The 24528-nt window shown below is 42.1% G+C and overlaps 1 protein-coding gene across 4 annotated transcripts in view; it reads right to left on the bottom strand.

The window, feature by feature from the left end:
- DOP1B (DOP1 leucine zipper like protein B) overlaps positions 1–23465 on the bottom strand; it is a 52425-nt gene extending 28960 nt beyond the window's left edge. For 3 of the 4 annotated variants that reach the window (XM_068417495.1, XM_068417519.1, XM_068417512.1), the window contains exons 1-9: positions 23183–23465; positions 19535–19709; positions 8692–8873; positions 8410–8580; positions 5089–5278; positions 4132–4230; positions 3276–3399; positions 2455–2555; positions 1889–2003 (exon numbers count right to left, since the gene is read on the bottom strand). In XM_068417495.1, coding sequence (XP_068273596.1) covers positions 1889–2003; positions 2455–2555; positions 3276–3399; positions 4132–4230; positions 5089–5278; positions 8410–8580; positions 8692–8873; positions 19535–19672 — 1120 coding nt within the window. In that variant the 5' untranslated portion in view covers positions 19673–19709; positions 23183–23465. Of the gene's footprint in view, positions 1–1888; positions 2004–2454; positions 2556–3275; positions 3400–4131; positions 4231–5088; positions 5279–8409; positions 8581–8691; positions 8874–19534; positions 19710–23164 lie in introns of all 4 variants that reach the window. The other variant, XM_068417504.1, reaches the window with a different exon arrangement.
- Positions 23466–24528: the final 1063 nt, after the last annotated feature.

Here is a 24528-nt window from a genome sequence, read left to right as displayed (position 1 = left end):
TCCCTAATGTAAAGAGCCACCCCACCACCTCTCTTTCCTCTCCTGTCCCTTCTGAAAAGCTTGTAGCCATCCATTATAGCACTCCACTCATGCAAGTCATCCCACCACGTTTCCGTGATGGCGACTACGTCATATCCTTCCTGCTGCACAATGACCTCCAGCTCCTCCTGTTTGTTACCCATGCTGCGTTGGTTGGCGTAGATGCATTTCAGCTGGGCTATTGGTTTCTCCCCCAACTCTGGCATTCCACCCCTAGGCTCATTTCCAGCAAGCCAGGTCTTATCCCTCTCCCCCTTCAAGCCTAGTTTAAAGCCCTCTCGATCAGCCCTGCCAACTTACAGGATAGAATTCTTTTGCCCCTATTAGACCAGCCTCGAGCAGGGCTGGTGCCATATAACCCACCCCATGATCAAAAAAGTCAATTATCTCTTCTTCACCACTTCTGTCAGGAAATAAAAATGCTTTATATAAGAGGCTTTAATCGTGATAGTTTGTTTTTTTTTTAACAGCTAAAAACCAGCTAAAACCAGTGGAAGGAAACATTAGCACCACTGTCTTCTAAGCAGACTAACAACTGCTTCTACTAAGGTAGCATTCATTTGTCAGATAAGCAATACAGAAGCCTCATTTTTCCTGGCAGTGCTTTGATAATTTTTTAACAGAAAATGAGCTTAAAAGGACTTTCCTGACCCATGAAAGAGGATAAGCTTACCAGATACAGGAGCCTGAAAAAATAACTGCCACTCCAGTGTTTAGTCTCAGTACATGAATTTTATTCTAAGTCTACAGGCTTAGTCAATGGTAACGTCACATCCCCACCCAGGACAATACCTAGAACAACACTCTGGGATACAGTCAGTTGTTAAGACTCTATTAGCTTCTAACAAATACCAGTTAACCAGTCCATAGGCTTCTCATACCTGTCAGATTCACAGAATATTATTTCAAAGGTTTATCTGTACATGGTTCTTACAGAGTACTATTAAATCCTAAAAATCTGTCAAGTCATTGCAGCTTAATTTTTTGATGCAGAAAGGAGAACTTGCCCTTTAAAATAAGGGCCGGCAGAGCCTCACCCTTCTGGTGCTGGCAACTTCATGTACACAACAGGACAAGCATGTGACAGTCAGGGAAGAGGAGGAAATTCTTCACAGCTCAGTCACGAAGTCTCAAACTGTAGCACAGCAGCGTCAGGCCAGCATAAGCTGGCAGTGCCACTGACAGAGGCACCCCCACCTCCCCACACCCATAACAGGTTATTTCCAGCTGGAGCACCTGCAGGTAAGTGGTACTGCCTACTTTGGCAGCAGTGACACCATAGGCTAGCTGCCTGTGGGACTACAGTGTCTGTAAAAGCAACACAGTCACGAGAGTATGATGCAAGTGTATAGGAAGGCTTGCCAGCACAGCCAAGCACTGGAAATAAACCCAGGCAAGAGCAGTACTGGTGGGTTTCCAGATAGAAGCTGCTTTGTAAAACAGAACAGGAAGATGCCTGACAGTATTTTAGAGAATAAGCTCCAAGGAACAAATTGAGCACAATACTGAGAGTAGAGCACAAGCGGTTCTTTTCAACTGGCCCCTCAGATGGCAGTTCTGGGCATGGAAGAGCGTTACCCTCACCAGCATATGTCCATACTACACAGCGGAGTGCTCTGCAGAAGAGCCAGAGATAACCTGGAGAGGGTGCTTGCTCCAGAGCACCGTTCTGAACCAGGTCCAAGGCAAAGAACAGAGCCCCCTCCCTGCACACTAATACACAACACACACATATTCAGAATTAGGAAGAATTGTGCAGGGTGTTGTCTTGAGTCCTACTGTCAAAGGCGATGAACACCAAGTAGTAACACTTGTTAGCAGTCATAACAGAAGTAACACGCAACATTACCTATTTCAGGTTTGTCAAGGAGACTGATCAGGATGCGGAAGGGTTTCAAATAAGCTTGATGCTGTTCCTCTGTATCAGAGTCTGGGAATTTCTGATGTAAAATTTCAATCAAACTCTAGTGAAAAAAAAAACAGCAAAATGTTATACATAGAAGAGAGATTGCCATTTTATTAAGACCTGAAGTGTTTCTAAATTTGATTTTGTTTAGTACTGACTACAACTGAACTTCAATTTTCTATACAGGGTAGACAAATCAATGACATATCATCAGCTGTACTCAAGTGCTGATCTTATTCAGAGAAGCATTTTTAAATAATTCAGGTAGTTCATAAAAGATGCTACCTTTTGGTTTCATTAGATTCCATTTGTATTGTAAGCACATACAATACTGGGATAAATACAGCACAGCAGGCATTCAGATAGATTAAAATATAACCACTAAAAGGACATTATTTTAGGGACAGAAAGCGAAGGACAAATCAAGTGGCAGAGTGAACAATTCTGGATGCAGTTTGTGCTAACATTTAAAAGGATCATAAATACATCTGTATACAATGAATACCAACCTCAACCAAAAGATCTTTAGAATATTTTCCAAAGAAATAAATAGCATGGTCTTCAGAAGTTGTTGAGTCTGGAGCAAAAGTACCACCTTTAATATCAGAGCCTACAAGATAAACAGAGGCATTAGGAGTACAGAGAAACAGTACAGTACAGAGCACCATATACACATCATTTCTACAAATATTGAAATTACACTGCATTTTTAACCTTTGTCATTTCAACACCTTGCTTGAAACTAGCTCACATACTGCCGAAGGACAGCCCACATAACACAGTTTGAGGCATCCAGATGTGCTATACTGAATATAAATGAAAACTAAGGCCAGATCCAGACATGGGGGCAGCAAGGGCAGCCTTCATGCAACTACATGGCTGCAGCTCTTGCCCTGTCACTTTTAGCCTCCTCTTACACTGTTAAAAGGAGGCAGATGGGGAGAAGCTATAGCTCTCTTATAGCCCCTCCTTGACAATTAAGCCCATGTGTGAATTAATAGACTATTACTTCCAGAAGAGCAAGGTTAAAATAGCACCCCACTCCTTTCAGTCCACTGAACCCCTTCAGAATGAACTGCGGACAGGACCAGAAATAACTCATCAGGTATCACGTGATTCAGGACAGTGAAATGAATTCACCTACGAAGAGAAGGCCTCTTTGCCAAAGCATTCAGCTTAATTTTATTAAACAGGTACTTAATAAATGGCAACTAAACAACACTTCATTTTATCACCTACTGCTGAAAAAGTATATTACATTTTTAAGCACTGATTTTTTTTTCCTCTTAGGTATTCGGAATATTGAATATCACTGGATGTTGTACAGTACCTAGCAACCATGCGTATAATCTCCTATTGAGTGACATGTCTCTCCTCAACAATGTCTGTGTGGCTGCTGACAGAATATAGACTAAATCAGTCCTGTGCAATAGAATAGCGCTTTCATTGCAGTCCTAGGATGAAAAACAAAGATACTTTAGCTGTTTATGAACACTGAAACAAGTCAAATTGGTAATGAGGTTTCTTTAACTGGTAATGTTATGGTTTTGAAAAAAAAAAAAAAGGCAACAAACCATCAACAACAAATATTTTGTATACTAAATATCTCAAGAAAGGGAATCTGACACAATTGTGATCGTTTTCATATTTGAGGTACAGAGCTACAGTTAAGCTGAAAGTACTAAGGACTTCATTATGTTATGCCTTAAGACTTAAAATTACTTGCTACTTTCAAAATACTGACTATACTACTAGGTAAGTTAGGCAACAATGGGGAACAGCTCTTGTTTAAGTAATGTTTTCTTTCCTAGTCTTTAACAGAAGTTTCTTAGTTTAGCACTGACAATTCCAAATGCCAAAATCCTACTTGATAAAGGAGCTCAATATTTTTTCCATATGCAGTTTCTCAGGCCTGAAAACTTCAAGCACATTCCAAATAAATAACACATAAGATTCACTGTGAAAGCACATCTTCATTTGAAGCTGTAAGGACTGTGAGAAGCAGCGGAGTCTCCTCTGCTACTAAAATCAATGGGGAAACAAGAAACTCCAAAATCTGTTCATTGACTTTGAAGGTACAAAAGTCAGACATTTGGCAGTAAGAGAGGTAGGAGCTGGACTGGTTTCACAGAAGACACCTTCCCACACAAAGAGCGCAGGCGACAATAGCAAACTAGTCCTCTTACCAAAGCTGTGTAAAATGGGAAGAAGAAAAGAATCACTTCTAGTGTGTTTCTTTGCACAAGGACATTTGAATCCAACACTGATACACACAAAGACTTTATCTGTAAAAGGACAATAAAGCACAACGGCGTTTTACTTCATAATATTTAAACTACAGTCACTGTTAATAATCACAAGAAGGAAAGAAAGCAAACTTGGTTACATATGAACAATATATTTTAAAATAAGAGGATAATTACTCAGCCATTTAACTCCTGCCCCCAAAACGAGTTAAAAAAAAGTTTTGTGGAATACTGTTAAAAGAATCGTTAATACTTATGAAATACTTGGTTTTGTAACAATACAGAATGTCAGAGTGTAACGTCACCAGCTATCAGATAGCATGTGAAGCCTCATGAAATGCAGATATTAAAGTACTCTAACGAGCATTGCAGTTATTCCATCACTCAAGTTTAACATAAATTACTACCTACTGAAGATTTCCATTTTACTGAAAAAATAAAAAGACACTAAATTTCAGAATTGTCTTCCAGGACAGCAAACACTTTGAGAAGTTCACATTAAACATTGTATGTACTGTATTATAGAAAAGCTGGTCTTCAACCTTAAATGCAAATTCAGAACAAGTAGACAAAAGATGTCAGGTTTATCTTCTGATTTGAAATGGAGTCAGTCTTTTAAGGCTGTATGCAGTACCGATTACTAAAAACTGCAGAGGCTTCAGAAGACTTGCATTCTGCAGGCTAACCAAAATCGGTATGGGAGATTCTCTGCTATATTTCAGGTAAGATGCTCCCCTGAAGTAATCGTATTAAGCAATTCCATCAGCCTCTCTTTGTCTCTCTCCAAAACATTTTTAGGAGCATGTAATTCTAATTGAATACAGAGAAGGCACAATCTGCTAGTGTGCAGGTATTATGGTAGATAAGACTGTTCTACGAGGAGTGTAATGAACTTACTGTGAGCTTATAATCAGTGCCGAGCATGTACTTCTGCTGTTTTCCAGACAGCTCTCTGTTGATGTGACTGACGACAAAAAGAGAAGCAGGCAGCCTGATGGATGGGCTGACCAGGACGCTGCCCCAGAGTGCTCCATAGAACACTTCTTGGCCCATCAATAAGGAAAGCTTCACAAGCAGAGCATCTGTTCTGTATGGAAATATATTTGACATGAGAAAACAGATTTTTGTTAGTTCAGTTTTTAACCATAAAAAGGCAATTATTTACAGAATTAGTATTGTAGTTGACAGTATTTAATTTCCTCATCTTTGCATTATCAGTATTGCCCTTTTCATGTGAAGATGTCGATCATTTGATTGTACGAAAACAATCAAAAACCACTCAATCCTTTGTCACTGTGCACACTCACTGAAACACAGTTTCTGTGCATACTTTGGAAACTTTTCCAGTAATTATCTGCAAACATTAAGCTCTGACCAAATTACTGCGGCAGTTCTGATTGCAAAATATTTACAGTGAGAGGTGTGCAATGCTGAATTGGAAATAATTTAAGCTGATGCTAGACTCTGGAAGCCAATTTCATCAGTCTGGGAACTGGAAGATATCCTATGTATTTGTACTTACAAATCAATGGGCTCAATTTGTAAGTCACTGAACAAAAAAAACATGAGTTAGAATGACATGCTGTCAGTTATTGCACACATGACTAGTACACTGAAACTAGTTTAAAGGCAATCACATTGGAGGTCCTATGACTGAAGTCACATTCTCTGCTTTGGCAACTCTGTCAGTACCCTGGTATTTTACTATGATGTAGGAATTAAAACCTCATGTGAGGAATGTAGAAGTGAGAAAAGAGGAAGAAGTCCAGCACAGAAGAGGGACACCCCCTCCCCCCGCCCCCAATATGATCATAGAATCATAGAATGATAGACTGGTTTGGGCTGGAAGGGACCTTAAAGATCATCTATTTCCAACCCCCCTGCCATGGCCAGGGACACCTTCCACTAGACCAGGTTGCTCAAAGCCTCATCCAACCTGGCCTTGAACACTGCCAGGGAGGGGGCATCCACAGCTTCTCTGGGCAACTTGTTCCTGTGTCTCACCACCCTCACAGGAAAGAATTTCTTCCTAAGGTCTAATCTAAATCTCCCCTCTTTCAGTTTAAAACCATTCCCCCTCGTCCTATCACTACTTGCCCTTGTAAAAAGTCCCTCTCCAGCTTTCCTGTAGGTCCCCTTCAGGTACTGGAAGGCTGCTAGAAGGTCTCCCTGGAGCCTTCTCTTCTCCAGGCTGAACAGCCCCAACTCTCTCAGCCTGTCTTCATGGGAGAGGTGCTCCAGCCCTCTGGGCATCTTTGTGGCGCTCCTCTGGACTCGCTCCAACAGCTCCATGTCCTTCTTATGTTGGGGGCCCAAGAGCTGGACACAGTACTCCAGGTGGGGTCTCAGGAGAGCAGAGTAGAGGGGCAGAATCACCTCCCTCGACCTGCTGGCCACGCTGCTTTTGATGCAGCCCAGGATATGGTTGGCTTTCTGGGCTGCAAGCGCACATTGCTGGCTCATGTTGAGCTTCTCCTCAACCATCACCCCCAAGTCCTTCTCCTCAGGGCTGCTCTCAATCCATTCAGATGTTCTTTTCCATTTCTTTATAAAGCAGCCCTCAAGCCATTTTTTCTTTTCCATTTTTTGTGTGTGTGCAAACTCACGCATATGTGTGTGTTTAAGAAGGAAATAGTTTCTAGGGTGAAACATGACCTGAGCTAGTACTTCTGTCACTTTCAGGAACAGCAGGGAATGTATTAGTGTTAGTCCTCAATGTTGAAGATTCTGAAAACATTCAGTGGAGAGTGTCTCATGAAGCTGAATTTAAAATTAATCTAATACGTTTTCCAACAGGATACCTTGGTCTATCTTTCTTGCACCAGAATCATTACAGTAAGTAAACTAAAGAAACACTTTCTCAAGTAATTTTTGTATTTCACAAAATAACATTGAATTAATTTTAGCATAAATCTTTCACAGTGAAATATATGGTCAGTTCCTGTCTGTGAGCCTGTTTGTTCAAGGCAAAGAGGAAAACAATGCCATCAAGAATAGAGAATAAAAGGTATAAAACCAGAAGTCGGATCTTGGAAGTTAATCCGCAGTTCCCATTGACTCACTACTTCAAATTTAGTCAGATTCAAAATAAGTTCAGTCTCCCTAAAAAGGCTTCAGATAGACAGGAGATTTAGTTCCAAGGGATCCCCTTTCTTCCCTCAAGTTCCCAGCAACTAGTGCTGTAGGAAAGAAAGTTTTTTTTTTTTTTGAAGTGTACACACAGCTATTTAAGATTGTGCAAGCTGGAACACAGGAGGTTCCACATAAATATGAGGAAAAACTTCTTTACGGTGAGGGTGACCGAACACTGGAACAGGCTGCCCAGAGAGGTTGTGGAGTCTCCTTCTCTGGAGACATTCAAAACCCGCCTGGACGCGTTCCTGTGTGATATGGTCTAGGTAATCCTGCTCCGGCAGGGGGATTGGACTAGATGATCTTTCGAGGTCCCTTCCAATCCCTAACATTGATTCTGTGATTCAAAAAGGGCAGAGAGAACAGCCAACATATCCAGACTGGTAACAGAGAACAAGTACATTACCAATGCAACGTTCAGTGACTCTTTAAGCAAAGAGACATTTGGATGAAACCTACAGTGGTTGAGTTCTTACAAGATCTTACGAAACAGTACCAGTAACTGAAGTAAAACCACTACACAAACGGGTGCTGAGCTGCTCTTCTCAGTACACTTCCTGATTCTGACTTTATCATACTGAATGCCATTGTCATTACTGGCAGGGGCACCCAAAAGTGAGAGAGATACTTTTTTCCACAATAGATTTTATAAGAGTTGCCTCTTGCTTGCGTTTTCAGAACCCGAGGGTAAGTATTTGCCATAGAAAGACTGGAAAGAATTCAGCTGCTCTCTCGTGTTACAATATTTAAATTGAATTTATCAACAGAGCAGTGGTTTGGGGAGTCAGCTTAATTATTTAGGACTTCAAAGGAGGTTTAATAAATAGTTTTTATTCCTTTCTCTCAGCATATCTATTTTTAACCCTCCTTTTCCTCTTCTCTTCTTCTCCTGAGATGAAAATAGAAGGGGAAAGAGTTTTTCTGCTTTAGCACTATTTGTTGCGTCTTTCAGGGACCCACCATTCTTCCACCTTTAGAAGCTCTTTTATCAAGCCTTCTATATAGGAGAGCTGACAGAAATTTCTTGAGAATTCCCTAGGAAAGCAAAATACTGTATATTGCTTCTAAATTAATATTAGTACTCACCTGTCATAAATTTCTGATCCTTCTTCCAATCCAGGCAGCAGTCCAATTACAAAGGCTTGAAGACCAGGCAGGAGGGACTTTTGGAGAGGAAGAAAGTATTTCTCATACAAACCAAGGAGAACGGGCCTCACTGACATTGCTGCGTTTGCCAGCAGAGGAAACAAACCAGAGCTTTTTTTTTTTTTTAAAAAAAAAAAAAGAAAAAAGAAAAAAAATATGAGAAAAAAAAGTTAGTCAATTAAAATAGACTGTGAAAGCATACACCTTTAAAGAAAAGTGTACCTGTACAAGAATAAATCCTTGGCAAGCCATTTTGTCCCAATAATTTTAAAGATTATTTCGTAGGTTTCTAGTGCCTTTAAATGCACTCCACTAGGTAATGCTGGATGCAAACACTGAGATAATCTTTTACTGATGATCAGCCTTCTTGGCAATAAAGAATACTTCAGGTTACTCTGAAGAGCCTGTGGAAGAAAGGAAATGAGAATAAATAGCTATACTGTAAAAGAAGATGTATATGATCACTGCATGTCAAAGGTTTCCTACTAGCACACGGAGAAGAACTAAATGTATTCAAGAGTTTTCTCTGATAAATGCATTTTGTTACACTGAAACAGCAGAATTCTGCAACTGAATTTTCATATGGAATCAGTCAGGAACAATCTAGAAAAGTCTGGTCTTACTTTGCTTAGAGGCTGGAAATAGAAGTCAAAGGACAGGACAGGGTACCCTTGTCCTATCCCCAGTGGAAGTAGGGAAGTGACAAGAAGAGCATCTCAGCTTTTAAGGACAGAGAATAAAGTAAGAATTAAATAACTATCTTCCCTCATAATTTTTCATTTCACGTATAGCTGACACATAAACAAAAGACCTTCCAACAAAAGCAGGCATGATTAAAAAGGGGACAACAACATCTTAGAAGTTATTTGTAATGCTGTGTGGCTACATTCAGTAAGCTTTATTAACTATACCCACTGTATTGATGTACAAGTAAAAGATCTTCAGGACAGGAAATACTTAACTAAGTATTGCAGACAGGCCAGGTCTCTGGAAAAAAACAAACTGTAGCACCTTTCTTTGGAAAGATTACTCTTTTCCTTAAACCACGCATGCATTTCAGCAGGGTAAGTAAGTATGTCTCTTCAATTCAGAGACAATTAAAAAAAGAAGCTGCCAAGTAAATGACACTTTAGCCTTTGATCACTGCCTGCTAATGCAAACAGATGTTCCACTGCAGATTGACATTTGGGGTGTTTTCAGGATTAGGCAAATTCTTGACTCCCTCAAAGGTTAAGTCATGGTCTTATCCTACCTAATTGTTTTAAACTTGAGGTTCTTCTATCCTGCCTGAAAAAAGGTTTTGAAAAAGCAGCCGACAAGTGAAGTAACCCTTCCTTGCTCATTTCCAAGAAAAAAAAACAGAACAGTCCAGCAATGATCACGGCACTCACTTGAATGCTGAATACTCTCATCAGCAGTAAGAGGAAGAGGTAAAACCCCTCATCTTTCACAGGTGTGCGCAACTTATTGTTTAAGACTTTGCAGCTGGTGAGCATAAGCAGCTAGAATCTATGAGACTACTATTGCGTTATTTCTCCTATTTGCTGACCTGTCTAAACTGAGAGACCAGCTGTTAGTAAAAAGCTTCTAGTAAATAAAATTTACTCAAGAAGAAAAAGACTGAGAGTTTGTAACAACAATAAATAGAAATGTCACGCCATTCTGGAATATGTACAGTACAGATGCCATTTAGAGCCAACTCATTTCCTTCCTTCCCTCCCCCACTATGAGCACGAGATCTGTATTTTAATAGGTACTAAAAACTAGAATCCAAGAATACAGCAATATTTCACATATTAAACTAAACCAGGTTATACTTGTGGAGTTATCTTTTCTATTTGAGAGATTTACCCATATATTACATGAGTAATATTATTTCGATATTAAAGATTAAAAACCTTAATACTTGCAACAACTTTGAAGACTGCTTGGAAGCTGGACTTTGAAACATTCTGTTTATATTGGTTGGTATGTATTTGCCCACACCCTCTGTATATATAAAAGAAGGTAATTACAAAAAAGTATGACAGTGGTAAACATTTTTCCTCTCAATCTTAAGATTGAACAAATACCACGTTAGTATTCTATCAGTTAAAATTTAAATATCAACTAGGTGGAAAATGAAAACATTCACTGTTTATGACACAGAGAATCTAATCCATTACAGAAATAATGACATCCTATAAAAAAATGTCATTTGGCTTATTTAATTTCCTAAGGATGTGAAGTAAATCTCCACCAGCAAGTAAGAACTCTCCTCCCTCAAACATCAAAACACAAGTCAGAAGAGGAAAAAATACTCCAGTATATTAGGAGTCAAATAGTGGATATTCAGGTGTAACTCAGTGTTAACTGTTTCTCCTGGGTAACTCTGAAACCTTCCTATGTCCAAATTCCAGCAGGTGAGACTAACTTAGAACAAGACTACATTCATGTCATGTGCCAGCTCTACTGCTTCACCTAAAGAATCAGAAGACATGTCTGTATAGGAAGTAATATTTGAATACATTTATTTTGATCCTCACACATAAGCTGAGGAGAGTTTCTGCCCATCACATCAGAATGATTTTGAGATGAAACTCCCCTCTCAAAAGTACATAGTCTTTTTTTCTGACTTGGGTTGAAGAAATACACGGTTGGACACAAACTACAATTGTTCTCAAGAGTAGGTGTTCCTGGTTAGCAGTTGTCTCTGGTCTTCCAGCGGATGCAAGGGATTTTAAACCACACTGCAATATATTAGAAGACTGTGGTTGCACCAAGAGCCATTCCAGCAGAGAGGTGAGCTGGCTGCTACTTCGTTGAAAGGTTCAGATTCTTAACAGCTTCCCCAGAACTGCAGTACTCAAAGAATTTTAAAAGGGTTGAAAGACATTAATTAGCAGACAGATCTAAAATTGTTCATTGAAATAAGAGTGACATAATAATATACGTATTTCCAGATGCTAACTCGTTTCTGTGAGCCGACAGGCAAAGCTAAGAAGCTTGATTTTTAAATATCCTGAGCTCCCACAACTGGAAAAAAAGAATCAGTTGTGAGATCTAGGACTGTTGAAATGCCATTATAATTTCAGCTGTTACAGGTAGTTAAGTGTTGGGGTAGCAAGCCTGGTATCATTGGCACTGTATGCAGATGAAGATCCTATCCCAAAGCATTGCTTCCACATTCAGAATCCAACACTAACGACTGTAGATGGACAACTCTGCTCACAGATTTCTTTATCTATTATTCACCTATTCTTTTGATTCCTGTGAGCTTAATTTGACCATCTTTGTTTACATATGGGCTGAAGACCATCCATGATCTACTTTTCCTCCTTGTCTCCAACTGCTTTCCACAGGAGCAGTTATGGTGGCAGAAGTGTTAAATATCACTGGAACTGCTAGTAAGGATTGGCTTGAGAAGCCGAAACTGCCAGCAAGCACTCCACGCTTAATGTATCCTCCCAGGCTTTGGTTTTCACGGATCACCGAGAAATCAATAATCCCAGAAAACCAACAGGTATTTGACCTACCACTGGCTTTTAGAATAAACACTTCAATCAGTAAGTCAGGAAAAAATGAGACATGCAAAGTAATGATTTGTGTCCACGTGCATGTCCAGTTGTCAACTTTTTACAGGTTCTTTTTCTTTATGACTCACTAGAGAACACATTATACACACTAAACATTTTCTAATGCATAAGCATGCTCAAAGTTTCTTTGAATGTGAGCTATAAAAGGTAGAAAGGAAAGACCATTCTTTGCAACAGTGTATACATGTGCCTCAAAACAACACAGACACACAAAGAGGAATATTTGCATTTCCACAGTTACTGGTTTAAGTCATTCTGCGCGACGTCCTTGCACCAACTAGAGATCAGTTAGATCAATTTGCCTAGACATAAAAAACTCAAGCATATCAAGTAAATATTTTTATTTACATAACTAGAATTCCAGAAAAAGGCAGCGTGTACATCAATTTACAAGAATATCTTCAACTAGGGGTTACTATAATTCTTGTTTTAGACAACAGTGGTTGGGAGGAGAGTGGGAGAAGGAGAGCCTGTGATTCCATTTTCCACTGATTCATTTTCCAAGTAAGTAAAAAAAAAATTCCAAAGAAAGCTCCAGCTTCCATAAGAATAGCAGCATGAAGTTCAAAGATGGTTGTGAGGAAACTGTAGACTAGGAGCTGGACTTATATTAAAAAAGGAGAAAAAAAAAAAAAGATGTATAAAATATCCCTATAGTCCTGCACATTGCATTTGTGCATTGGGTGTGGTGAAGTTCCATAAAGCAATTAAGAGGCAAAACTTCCCTTCTTCTCAAAGATAGGTTTGCCTTCAACAGAAGGCAAGTGGTGCTTGTGTTTGTAATTCAGCCAACAGTTATAAAGCTGGGGCAGAGTTCTCATATGAAGCAACTGGTCTAACTAATGTCTATGATCATTAGATCCACATTTCAGAAGAATCCTTCTCTTCTCTCCCCTCTAGAACAGACATATTGTAACATCAAGCGTTACTACTGAAACAACAATAGTTGTGCAGCTGCAATGATTTTTGTGCTCTTTTCCCTCCTCCTCCAAACAGATCAAGTGTTTGGTTGAGAACATATTCACCTTCAAGTTTTTGAAGCAAGAAGAACAAAAAGTAACCTACTTATTTTCTATTGAAAATCAAATTTAAAAAAATACTTTGAAATTGCAGACTAGAGACTAAAAATTAGTATTTTAAGAACTTATAATGTCTGCATTTACACACTTGTGTTATGTCCAAGGATAAAAAGCAGTGTGAAAGTGCTCTTTCAGAGCAAACATTGCTATCATTACTGAGCAAGTCAACGGTGCTGTAAGCATAAAATAAATCCCTCTAGAACAACTGATTTTTCAAAGGTTGTAATATTTCGTTTTCATGGTGAACAATAATTATAAATGAACACCTTACTTAGAAAAGGGACACTGGCCTGCCAGCCAGGCTCAGTGGCAAGTCACTGGTAAAGCTTCTGTGCAAGTTCCCTACCACTGATATCCAAATACTGTTGAAAAATTGTTGGTGCAGGTTATTTCTGGCAATATGCATGGCAAAATCCTGTCCATTATTCTTGTCAAACAGCTGCAGGTTGGGTGGTTGTTTTTTTGTTTGGTTTTTTTTTTCTGTTGTTTTTTAATATATATGGATTAAATGAACAAACAGGGGAGTTTATTCACTTGCCAAAAACCCAGTGAGATTTTGTGCTCTTCTATGAATCAGTAAATTTCAGAGACTTTTTTGAAAACATCCTTCCATAGTTTCCTTACAAAAGCAGGCTGTGGAATCCAGAATTTACTATGCTCAGTTCTTCATTTTGCAAACGGTGTACTCATCTACTGCTTGCCTGCACTCAGAGTTAAAATTTCTAGAAAATATATGCCTGTAACCTGGATCAGAAACCCTAATGCAAACTATGCACTTGGATTTTCCTAACTTCATAATATTGTTAGCCTCTTAATTGCCTGAAGTTCCCCCTACTTCTACTTTCATATGTATTTTATATAATATACGTATCTGTTTATACTCTGAATAGACAGTGACGAGCATTTTGGATATGAAAACAATGATAAAAGCACCTGTTTCACTGACAAGCCCACATATGCTGAACCACCACCTATTTCTAGGTTTAACAAGACAACTCCCCCAGTATTTTTTTCTGCCAAAGTACTGAAGTGACTTCACAGAGTTGTATCCTTTTAAAACATTGGAACAAGCTGGCAAAATCTGCAATGGCACGATCACATTTTAGCACTAAGACAATTGAAAAGGATTACCGTATTCTGGACGCATCAATCTGTACCGAACATCTGAAAACCTTAGTCACAAAACAGTGCTTTGCAAACAGTGAACATACACAGATTTGCAATAACAATGAAAACATGGTTCAAAGCTGTATCCAAGAACAGTACTGAGAAGAGAATAATCCTATTTCCTGAAGCATGGAGCAGCCTAGGCTGCAGCTACTAAATGACCGGCTTATAGTAACTAGAGCTTGAGCAGAAGCAAAGCACAGAGAGAAAGACATTTGCAAGTGGAATAGGAGTAAGTTTCAAGGCAAATCTGAAGCCACTCTTTAAAACATTAACATCCATATTTACTGCCTGTTTAATCCACCTATTTGCATCTGTCCGTTCATATTCTTCTGTAAGTTTTTATAAACATTACTTTCCACTGTTTCTCCTTCACCCTGATGATGCATAACACCCACACTATTCAAATTAAAACCCCAAAAATCTTTCCCTTACAAACTTGGGGTGTAGCATAAGTTAGCAAATTCTGCCAACCCTAGCTTTTGTTAGAAAACATAGTTTCTCTCCACTCGTGCTCACACTTGGTACGTGCAGTTCTGTTCAGAACACTGCAGGGGAGATTCATCTTACCTAACCGTAGAAGCCCATGTCAACTAAAAAATATGAGCAAAACTGCAGTAACTCACCTCAGGCTCCCTATAAAACCAGTGAGAAACACATACAATTTTAGGACAGTGTTCATCTGACCTACTTTAAATGAGTCACAACAACAACCACAAAAACTCCTTATTCCTCTCTCTGCCTAAAAGCGATTCAAGGTGAAGCTGTCCACACTGAAGTCATCTGAAGTTAGATAAGGCTCATCTTCCTTAAGTGTCAAAAAAATAATCTTTCTAGATCTACAAACTGACCGTTTGGCTGACCATTCAGATTAAAGTCAACTGGTTTCTCTGTTGCTTCCCTGGTTCTACAAGGCACTTCTAACATCAGTTAAAACGATAAAAGCAACAGAGAAACTGTGAAAAACAACCTTAAGTTTATCCTTGGTAGCTAAGTAGTAACAGAAAGAAGTAGCAGAGCTGTCTCTTTTTGCCAGGAGTAACAGCAGCAAGAGCTCGAAGATCGCTTGTTTCAGCCAAGGTCAAAGGGATCTGGATCAGCTCCCTCCATTCTTTTTCCCTCATCTTTAAGTAGGAAGAGCCTGTGCTGCTTCCTCCAGGCCTTCTATTGAAAGGGTAATGCCACTGAGCTTCTATAGAAATAAAGTGTGTGTTAACTTGTGAGACTCAATAGTGCAAAGTATTGTTGAAGCCTGCCTATAGGAGAAAAAGCCTCAGAAAATATTACACCTATATAAGCAAGAACACCCACAATTAATGTCAACAACACAAAGATCCTTAAGAAACATATGATTAAGAGAGATCTTCCATGCTATCCTAGAAGCATGAAAAGTACTTCGAAAATCCTCGACTTACTTATCCTCTTTTGTCTCTCCCTTTCTTAGCATTTTCACATTTGCTTAATAATAGGCATCACTGTACAGCAGTTACTGACACTGAGGTTCCTGAATATAACCATGTGCAGTGTTTAAAAACATTTTTATCACTGAGATACAGTTGATCTCCTCCCTCCTACCCATTTTCTCCCTGCTCATTCATTCACCCTCAGAACTGACTGTAGAAGAAATTAGGCTCTTATGTTAGAAACACCTCCCCTCCTCCCAATGCTAACAGAACTCAACAACAATATTTATGGTTTAGGATGTAAAAGACCAGGTAACCATAGGAGTTAAGAGAATAGGTATTGACACGTTATTTCACAATCTTCCTGTTAGCGGCACATTTCCATGACATATCATCCTTATTTCCATGTAAAAGACAGAAGCAGATGAATACTGGGAATGATTTGCTCTACCAATTCTTAAGCTCCTAAAACGATTAAGTCCATAAAATGCCACAGCAGATGGACTGATGTAACACCTAAAAGTTTTTTTGCTTGGTTTCTACTATGCTGCTACATATTTTGGCAATTCTGTACCTGAATAAAAGTTTCAGATAGGTGTTAATCAGTTCAGTGTGTTCCTGGAGGTCAGGATAAAAGATCAAAGCCTACCTCTTGCCACAGGTAAGAAATCTCTCACCCTAATTATTTCTTATTTTCCCTTTTGAGAGAAGTATTCTGAAGGCTTCTAACTTTCCTTATTGGCTCAACAGGAATCAGGATGAAACAGCAAAGGCAGAAATGTGTAACTCCTCTTGCCAGAGCAATATCCAGCTTCTCTCTTCGGAAGAGGAAAGAACACAGCTGGCCTTAAAAAACCTCAATTTGGCAAACGTTGTCCCAGTTTTCAAGAAGGGTAAGAAGGAAGACTCTGGTAATTACAGGCCTGTCAGTCTCACTTCAGATGAAATTATGAAGAAGGTTATTCTGGGAGTTACTGAAAACCACTTGAGAGACAATGCAGTCATTGGTCATAGCCAGCACGGGTTGACGAGGGGAAAGTCCTGCGTAACCAACTTAATTTCCATTTATGACAAGGTCACCCATCTCATTGGCTAAGGGAAGCCAGTAGATGTGGGCTTTTTGGACTTTAGCAAAGCTTTTGATACTCTCACAGTATCCTTCTGGATAAACTGTCCAGCACACAGCTAGACAAGTCCATAATACACTGGGTGAGCAACTGGTTGACAGGTCAGGCTCAAAGGGTTATAGCAAATGGGGTTATATCAGGCTGGCAGCTAGTCACCAATGGGGTTCCCCAGGGCTCAATTTTAGGGCCAGTACTCTTTAATGTTTTTATAAATAATCTGGATGTAGTAATTGAATGTACATTAAGTTTGATGACGATACAAAACTAGGAGGAACTGTGGACTCTACAGACGGATCTGGACAGGTTAGATAGATGGGCAAAGACCAACGGCATGAGGTTCAACAAGAACAAGTGCCGGGTCTTACACTTCGGCCACAACAACCCCATGCAGCGCTACATGCTGGGGGAAGAGTGGCTAGAAAGCGGCCTGGTGGAAAGAGAGCTGGGGGTGCTGATCGACAGCCAGCTAAACATGAGCCAGCAGTGTGCCCAGGTGGCCAAGAAGGCCAATGGCATCCTGGCCTCTATTAGGAATAGTGTAGCCAGCCGGTCTAGGGAAGTGATCGTCCCTCTGTACTCGGCACTGGTGAGGCCGCACCTTGAGTACTGTGTTCAGTTCTGGGCCCCGCACTTCAAGAAAGATGTTGAGGTGTTGGAGTGAGTCCAGAGGAGGGCGACCAAGCTGGTGAAGGGTCTGGAGGGTCTGACCTATGAGGAACGGCTGAGGGAGCTGGGGTTGTTTAGCCTGCAGAAGAGGAGGCTAGAGGTGACCTTATTGCAGTCTAAAACTACCTGAAGGGAGGTTGTAGTGGAGTGGGAGTCAGCCTCTTCTCCCGGGCAGCTAGCGATAGGACAAGAGGACACAGCCTCAAGCTTCACCAGGGGAGGTTCAGGTTGGACATCAGGAAGCATTTCTTCTCAGAAAGGGTCATTAGCCATTGGAATGGGCTGCCCAGGGAGGTGGTGGAGTCACCATCTCTGGATGTGTTTAAGAAAAGACTGGACATGGCACTTAGTGCCATGGTCTAGTTGACATGGTGGTGTCAGGGCAACGGTTGGACTCGATGATCCCTGAGGTCTCTTCCAACCTGGTTGATTCTGTGATTCTGTGACTCCCCCAAAGGTAGACAAGCCTTACAGAGAGATCTGGATAGACTAGAGAGCTGGGCAATCACCAACCATATGAAATTTAACAAGAGCAAGTGCCAGATTCGCCACCTGGGACGGGCTAATCCTGGTTATACATACAAATTGGGGGACTAGAGGCTGGAGGGCAGCCCCATGGAACGAGATCTGGGGGTTTGGGGTGATAGCAAGTTGAATATAAGTCAGCAGTGTGCCCTGGCAGCCAAAAGGGCCAGCTGTGTCCTGGGGTGCATCAAGCACAGCATAGCTAGCCAGTCGAGGGAGGCGGCTGTCCCACTCTGCACCACGCCAGTGCAGCCTCACCTCGAGTACTGTGTGCAGTTTTGGGCACCTCAATATAAGAAGGACATCAAACAATTAGTGTGCCCAGAGGAGGGTGATCAAGATGGTGAGAGGTCTCAAGGGCAAGACTTACAATGAGCAGCTGAGGTCACTTGGTTTGTTCAGCTTGGAGAAGAGAAGGCTGAGAGGGGACCTCACCACAGCCTACAACTTCCTCAAGGCGGGCAGCGGAGAGGGGAATGCTGATCTCATCTCTCTAGCGACCAGCAATAGGACACGAGGAAATGGAATGAAGCTGCATCAGAGGAAGTTCAGATTGGACATTAGGAAAAGGTTCTTCACTGAGAGGGTGGTCAGCCACTGCAACAGGCGCCCCAGGGAAGAGGTCACAGCACCAAGCCTGTCAAAGTTCAAGGAGTGTCTGGATGACGCTCTTAGCCATATGGTTTAGTTCTAGGTACTCCTGTGAGGAGCAGGGAGTTGGACTTGATAATCCTTATTGGTCCCTTCTAACTTGAGATATTCTATGATTCTATGGATTCTCCTTCCCTTTGAAAACTCTGTAGAATTAAGGCTTAGCAACAACAGCAAAGCCACGTGAGGCATCTATTGGGTAACAACAGATGTTTCCTTATGAATTCTGCAGGAGTCTCCTCCTCCCACCCGTACTTCCTTAATGACTGTAACTACTCTTGCCCCATGTACACTCAGGAAGAGCTTTATGTTAGAAGAGACCAAGTGGGACACAAACAACGTACAATCTGGTTTCTTGGCCAGGAGGAGAGGACACACTTCCTAGGTGTTTTCCCGTGAAAGACTTTTTCTTTCTTCGTATACTCAGCATATTTTCCATGGTCATAGAAAAGACACCACCAGCAGCAAATCAATTATTTCCCCAAATACAAGGGAAGGGCATAGTCAAGTAAATATTATCTTTAAATATAAATTTTGACTCAGACTATATACTAAAACTTGTGACCTCCTGTTTTTTAGCTGCTCTAGAGTGAGTAACCAGCATCCTGAGGGTTTCTTTGATGAAAAACCAAAATTAACTTAGCTGTATAAAGAAAACAAGTACCATTTGAAGGAAACTTCTGTTGGTTTTAGCATAATTTCTCACATTTATGTAAAAGATACTGACTTAGCTGGTTCCATTACCCCTCCTTTATGAACTAATATTTTTCTTGAGTGAATTTTCAATTTTGTTAAATACTGTAAGTTACAGAACAGTTAATAACAATACAAAGATAATAAACAAATGAAAAAATATTCCTGTGACACTGTACCTTATTGAGTTTGCCAAGGGAAGATATAAGATCTGCCCATTCACTTGATGATTCAAAGTTTCTCAAAGCTTTCTCAATCGCTGAAGAATAATTTCTGTATCTGTAATCACCAAGTAACTCCTGCTCTTCGGGATCCATCTTCGGTTCTCATAGCAAGGTGAAATTACCTGGTAAACTAAAACATGCACACAGTTACAAAAAGACAACCCACATTTAAGTTCCAGCAAACCTAAAGGACTGTAAGATAACAATAAATATATAGAACTGACAGATCACAATAAACAGGTCATCTGATCAAGTTTCAACACAAAGTTAAAAATAATTTAACAGGCATGACTCCAACTCCCCACTGCCTGTTTTAGAAGTTTTGTAGTCACATTTTCCTATTTATGAAACACATTTTTTCCTTCCATGCATGTGGATCTCTCACACAATAACAAAGGAAAGGAATATAAGCTCTCATTATAAAAAGTCAAAGTGCTGACAAGGAGTTAGGGAGAAGTAAATAGTTTTCATAACTTATCACCTGTGCAGTGTTTTGAAAGTTTACCTGCAGCCGTGGAATGTGAAACATTTCATATCAAAATTCAACTTTCTAGAGGAATCCCATTAAAGGGCCTCTCAGCACACAGCAGAAGGAGCCCTCAGAACTCTGCATCTCAACTTGTCAGCAGCAGATGCTGAAGTACAAGACTAAGGTGCTGTGCAAAATCGTCAAGGCATGCATTCAAATCTTGCTTTATTTCACCAAAAAGTTTCCGTATATTTTTATGAAGGAAAAATAAGTTATTCAGACCTGATTTTCTCATATTCTGCAACACATTTAGATTAAAAAAGCAAAACACAAAAAAGGATAAACAGGCATGGCTGGATTTTACATACAGAAAAATCATACCTTCATTCCTATGCTAGCTGTGACACTAGTTCTCCTGTTAGCTAACATAAAAATATTCTTCTAGAGAGATGCTTAGGTTTAGGAATGCAAGGTTTAGGTCAATCTGTGCTATATCACTGATAGACAAAAGAAAGCACAGTCCTATAACAAAACATTTTATAATGTTTCTAAAAGACGTCTGCTTTCATTTTCCTACTGTTAGGACACAAAAATAAATCTAAGCAGTCTTCTATATTCTTTTAAAGCAGCTCAACTCTCACAGCACTTTAAAAAAAATAATCAGTGGAACAACTGTGTATCGTCCATTAACTTTAATAAACAACAATAACTACACCAAGATTTTGGTAGCAAAATCTCAAAAAAAAGAAAAATGCCAGACGCACCCACAAAAGAGAAATGATTTTTAAGGAAGGTTTAAGCCACTTTTGTACTCCCTGATAGTAGGATTCAGCCATTGGTGATACAATCACTCTATGTCATCCAACCTAGACCCGCCTCTATGGAAAAAAAAAAAGTATTCTCACACAATGTCATCAGGGCCATGTTTGGTTAGTTGGTTGGTTTTGTTTGTTTGTTTTGCTACAGTAAAGGTTTAATTTTCTGTTTTCACCAGGATGTATGATGTGCTTCTCACAGCAGAGAGAGTAAAAAAAACCCACTGCCTTGCAGGGTATAACATTCATCTGGGATACAGCTATCCTTGCTCCAACAAGGATTTTAAAAAAATGTCAACCCTCCCATAAAACCTAACAAAGTGGCAAACCTGCAATATACTGTCAGCAAAAATTTACAAATAATCTGATATAGACACTGCCTCAAAAACAAGCAGGGCAAGAAATTTTCCCTCATCTCACATAAGTACCTTAATCATTGGACTACTGGATTGTATTCATACTCCTCAGAACCAAGCACAAGCTAGGAAGTATCCTAGCAGCTCTCTGCCAAGTCCAGAGTGCTGCCACCTTGATAAATAAGAGATTTGTCCAGATCAATTAGAATCGGGCAGCTGTTTTGCTGACAGAACACATCAAATTTCTTCATTTATAAATGCAATAAACCTGCAAGAACCCACTTAGAGAACAGGAATCAAAAAAATTACCCACAGCACTTAAAGATATTCTAAATACTCTATGAAAATCAAGTCTTAAAGCATTCTCATAGCATTAAAACCTCGTCTACTTAAGTAAAATGTAATTAGGTTCCAAGGGTAAAATAGAACGTACTACTCAAGGGAAAAAAAAAAACCAACTAATAAAACTTCAACTGGGGGGAAAAATTGTCTTACTCAGTTCTGAAGACACTTTCTTTCGACTTTGCTGTCAAAAGACAGGTGAATAGTGTATTCCCGCCTAGAAAAGCAGTGATGGACTTAACGATTTAGTGTGTATTGATGTCCATGTACGTACGTTGTTAGATGTCAGCAAGGTTTGAAAAAAATCCAATAATTTAAATATGGCCAATAGATTGTATTTGTGCTTATATACAAAGGCAGGAAGATTAAAAACAAAACAAAAGCCACTTGCCAGTGACCTTCAGGCACGTCTTCCAAATCCCGGGTCACAAACTTCCCCAGTCAATGGGGACGTTAATAGTTACGCATTAACTCCCAGCATTGTCTCAAGACATCATCAAAACGATGATGCATCAAAAGCAGCGTGGCCAGCAGGTTGAGGGAGGTGATTCTGCCCCTCTGCTCCGCTCTCCTGAGACCCCACCTGGAGTATTGCATGCAGGTCTGGGGCCCCCAACATAAGAAGGACATGGAACTGTTGGAACGAGTCCGGCGGAGGACCACAAAGATGATCAGAGGGCTGGAGCACCTCTCCTATGAAGACAGGCTGAGAGAGTTGGGGCTGTTCAGCCTGGAGAAGAGAAGGCTCCAGGGAGACCTTCTAGCAGCCTTCCAGTACCTGAAGGGGGCCTACAGGAGAGCTGGAAAGGGACTTTTTACAAGGGCATGTAGTGATAGGACGAGGGGGAATGGTTTTAAACTGAAAGAGGGGAGATTTAGATTAGATCTTAGGAAGAAATTCTTTCCTGTTAGGGTGGTGAGACACTGGAACAGGTTGCCCAGAGAAGTTGTGGATGCCCCCTCCCTGGCAGTGTTCAGGGCCAGGCTGGATGGGGCTTTGAGCAAGCTGGTGTAGTGGAATGTGTCCCTTACCATGGCAGGGGGGTTGGAACTAGATGATCTCTAAGGTCCCTTCCAACCCAAACCGTTCTATGATTCTAAGACAGGTTGACGAGGCGGGCGCTTTCCCTCTGATCCCAAGGGCCGAGGCGCTGCCTCCCCGGGCTCCGGAGCCTCCGCGGGCAGCACACTCCCCCCCGCCCCGCTCCCCGCCGCCGGCTGCTGATGGCTCCAGAGCCCGGCTGCGGCTCGGCAGGCCCCCGGGGGGTACGCAGCCCCGCGGCAGGCCCGGCCGCGGTGGGAACGGGGCCCCTCTCAGGGCCCGCCCTGCGGGAACGGGCCGGGGGCTCCCCGGGACACCCCTCCCCGCGGACGGCGGGTCTCCGCCGCAGCTTCCCTCCAGCCTCACCTGCCGGGCGGGGACCGGCGAGGCCGTGCCGGCTGCGGCAGCGGCGATGACAGGGCGGGCTCCCCCGCCGGCGGCGAGCTGCGCCGCCCCCTTGGCCGGGCCACCAACAGCCCCCGCCGCGCCACCCCCAGACGCCCGCGCGTATCCCCGCCGCCCTTCCCCAAACGCCGAGCCCGGGCGCGGCGGCACTCTCACCTCCCGCTGCCCCCGTACCTGGGAAGGGGCCCGCAGACCTCCCGGGGCGGCGGCGGCGACGTGTCCCAGCCGGGCGCGGGGCGGGGGGGGCGGCACCCCGCAGTCTCTGTGGTAACACCAGGGAGCCAAAAAAAAACCCCACAGCCCCTCCCGCTCCGCCAGGGCCGCGCCGCAGCCCGCAGCTGGGGCGATACCACTGCTTACAGCGCGGGGAGGTGGGAGCCCGTAGACTGATGCAGGAAGAGGGCTCCGGGCGTCGCCGCCCCGCTGTGGCCGCTCTCGTCTTTACCCGCTGCCAAGCACTGAGGGAAGACTGCCAGTCTCGGTGAGCGCTACGGCCCGGAGAGGGTCATCCGCGACGTCCCCCGCGAGAAAATGGTACACCCTGGTAGCCGGGCCCGGGCGCCGAGCGCCCCCTGGCGGCGCGGTCTGGCGACAGGGCCGGGCGCCCCGGAGCCCTGCGTCCGTTCCCCGCCGGCGGCCCGCCCGGCCGCGGGTTTGGAAGGGAAGCCCCGGGGCAGCGGGGCTGCAGGGGAAGCGTCGGGGCGGCGGCCTGCCGGCCGGCCGGTCGCTCCCGGGCCGCTCCCTTGGCTTCGTGCATCAGCATCAGCTGGTCTGGGAACAAGGTGGCGGCTGCGCGGAGCCGCAACGTCGCGTGTCCTCTCTCCCAGGCTGGGGCGCCGCAGCGCCGGCCGCAGGTACGCGCGTCCCCGGGCGGGGCTGGGCAAGGAGGGCTGTTACGTGCTCCTCCCAGCAAAGCAACGTCCAGCGCCTCCCTTACATCGCAGCCAGTAAAGGCAGGGTTAACACTTTTGCTTCTGGTTCCGGCTGGTTTTGGGCATGAAGCACTTCTGACAAATTTTGGAGACGCATCTTTCACGGGGATTCGGTGGTCACGTTTACAGTAGGCTCGAGTTCAGTGTAAGAAGCCATCTGTTCTTTACAAAAGGCTTGAAAGAAAGTTAATCTGCTAGATTTCTAGTACGCTTACGGCAAGAGAAGAAACTAGCAACATACCCATGGAAAGTAAAATATACGATCTTGCCAGACAAGGATTTATATACTGTGGAAACATATTATTTAACCTCACCTTTTTTTTCTTTTTTCTTATTCTTTTTTTTTTTTTTTTTTTTTTTCACATGCAGGCAGAATATAATCCTTGTAGTTCAAAGTAGCTGAAAAAGTCAAGGAAAAAATCACCTGTTCAGTTATTCAAGACGAGAGAACAGAAGCTGTGGCTTTTAAGATTATGACAGATACTGTTTCAGCAATGATCTCCAGTAAACTTTACGTTCATATACTCGTTTTCTTGAGACCAGCTGCCTTTCCCCTTCCTAGTTAGATTTTAGTATTTAGATTTTAGA

Source organism: Nyctibius grandis, chromosome 2, assembly GCF_013368605.1.
Source record: "Nyctibius grandis isolate bNycGra1 chromosome 2, bNycGra1.pri, whole genome shotgun sequence".
Lineage (NCBI taxonomy): Eukaryota > Metazoa > Chordata > Aves > Nyctibiiformes > Nyctibiidae > Nyctibius > Nyctibius grandis.
The sequence above is the reverse complement of the archived record's forward strand: the minus strand, read 5'-3'. Positions and strand labels throughout refer to the sequence as shown.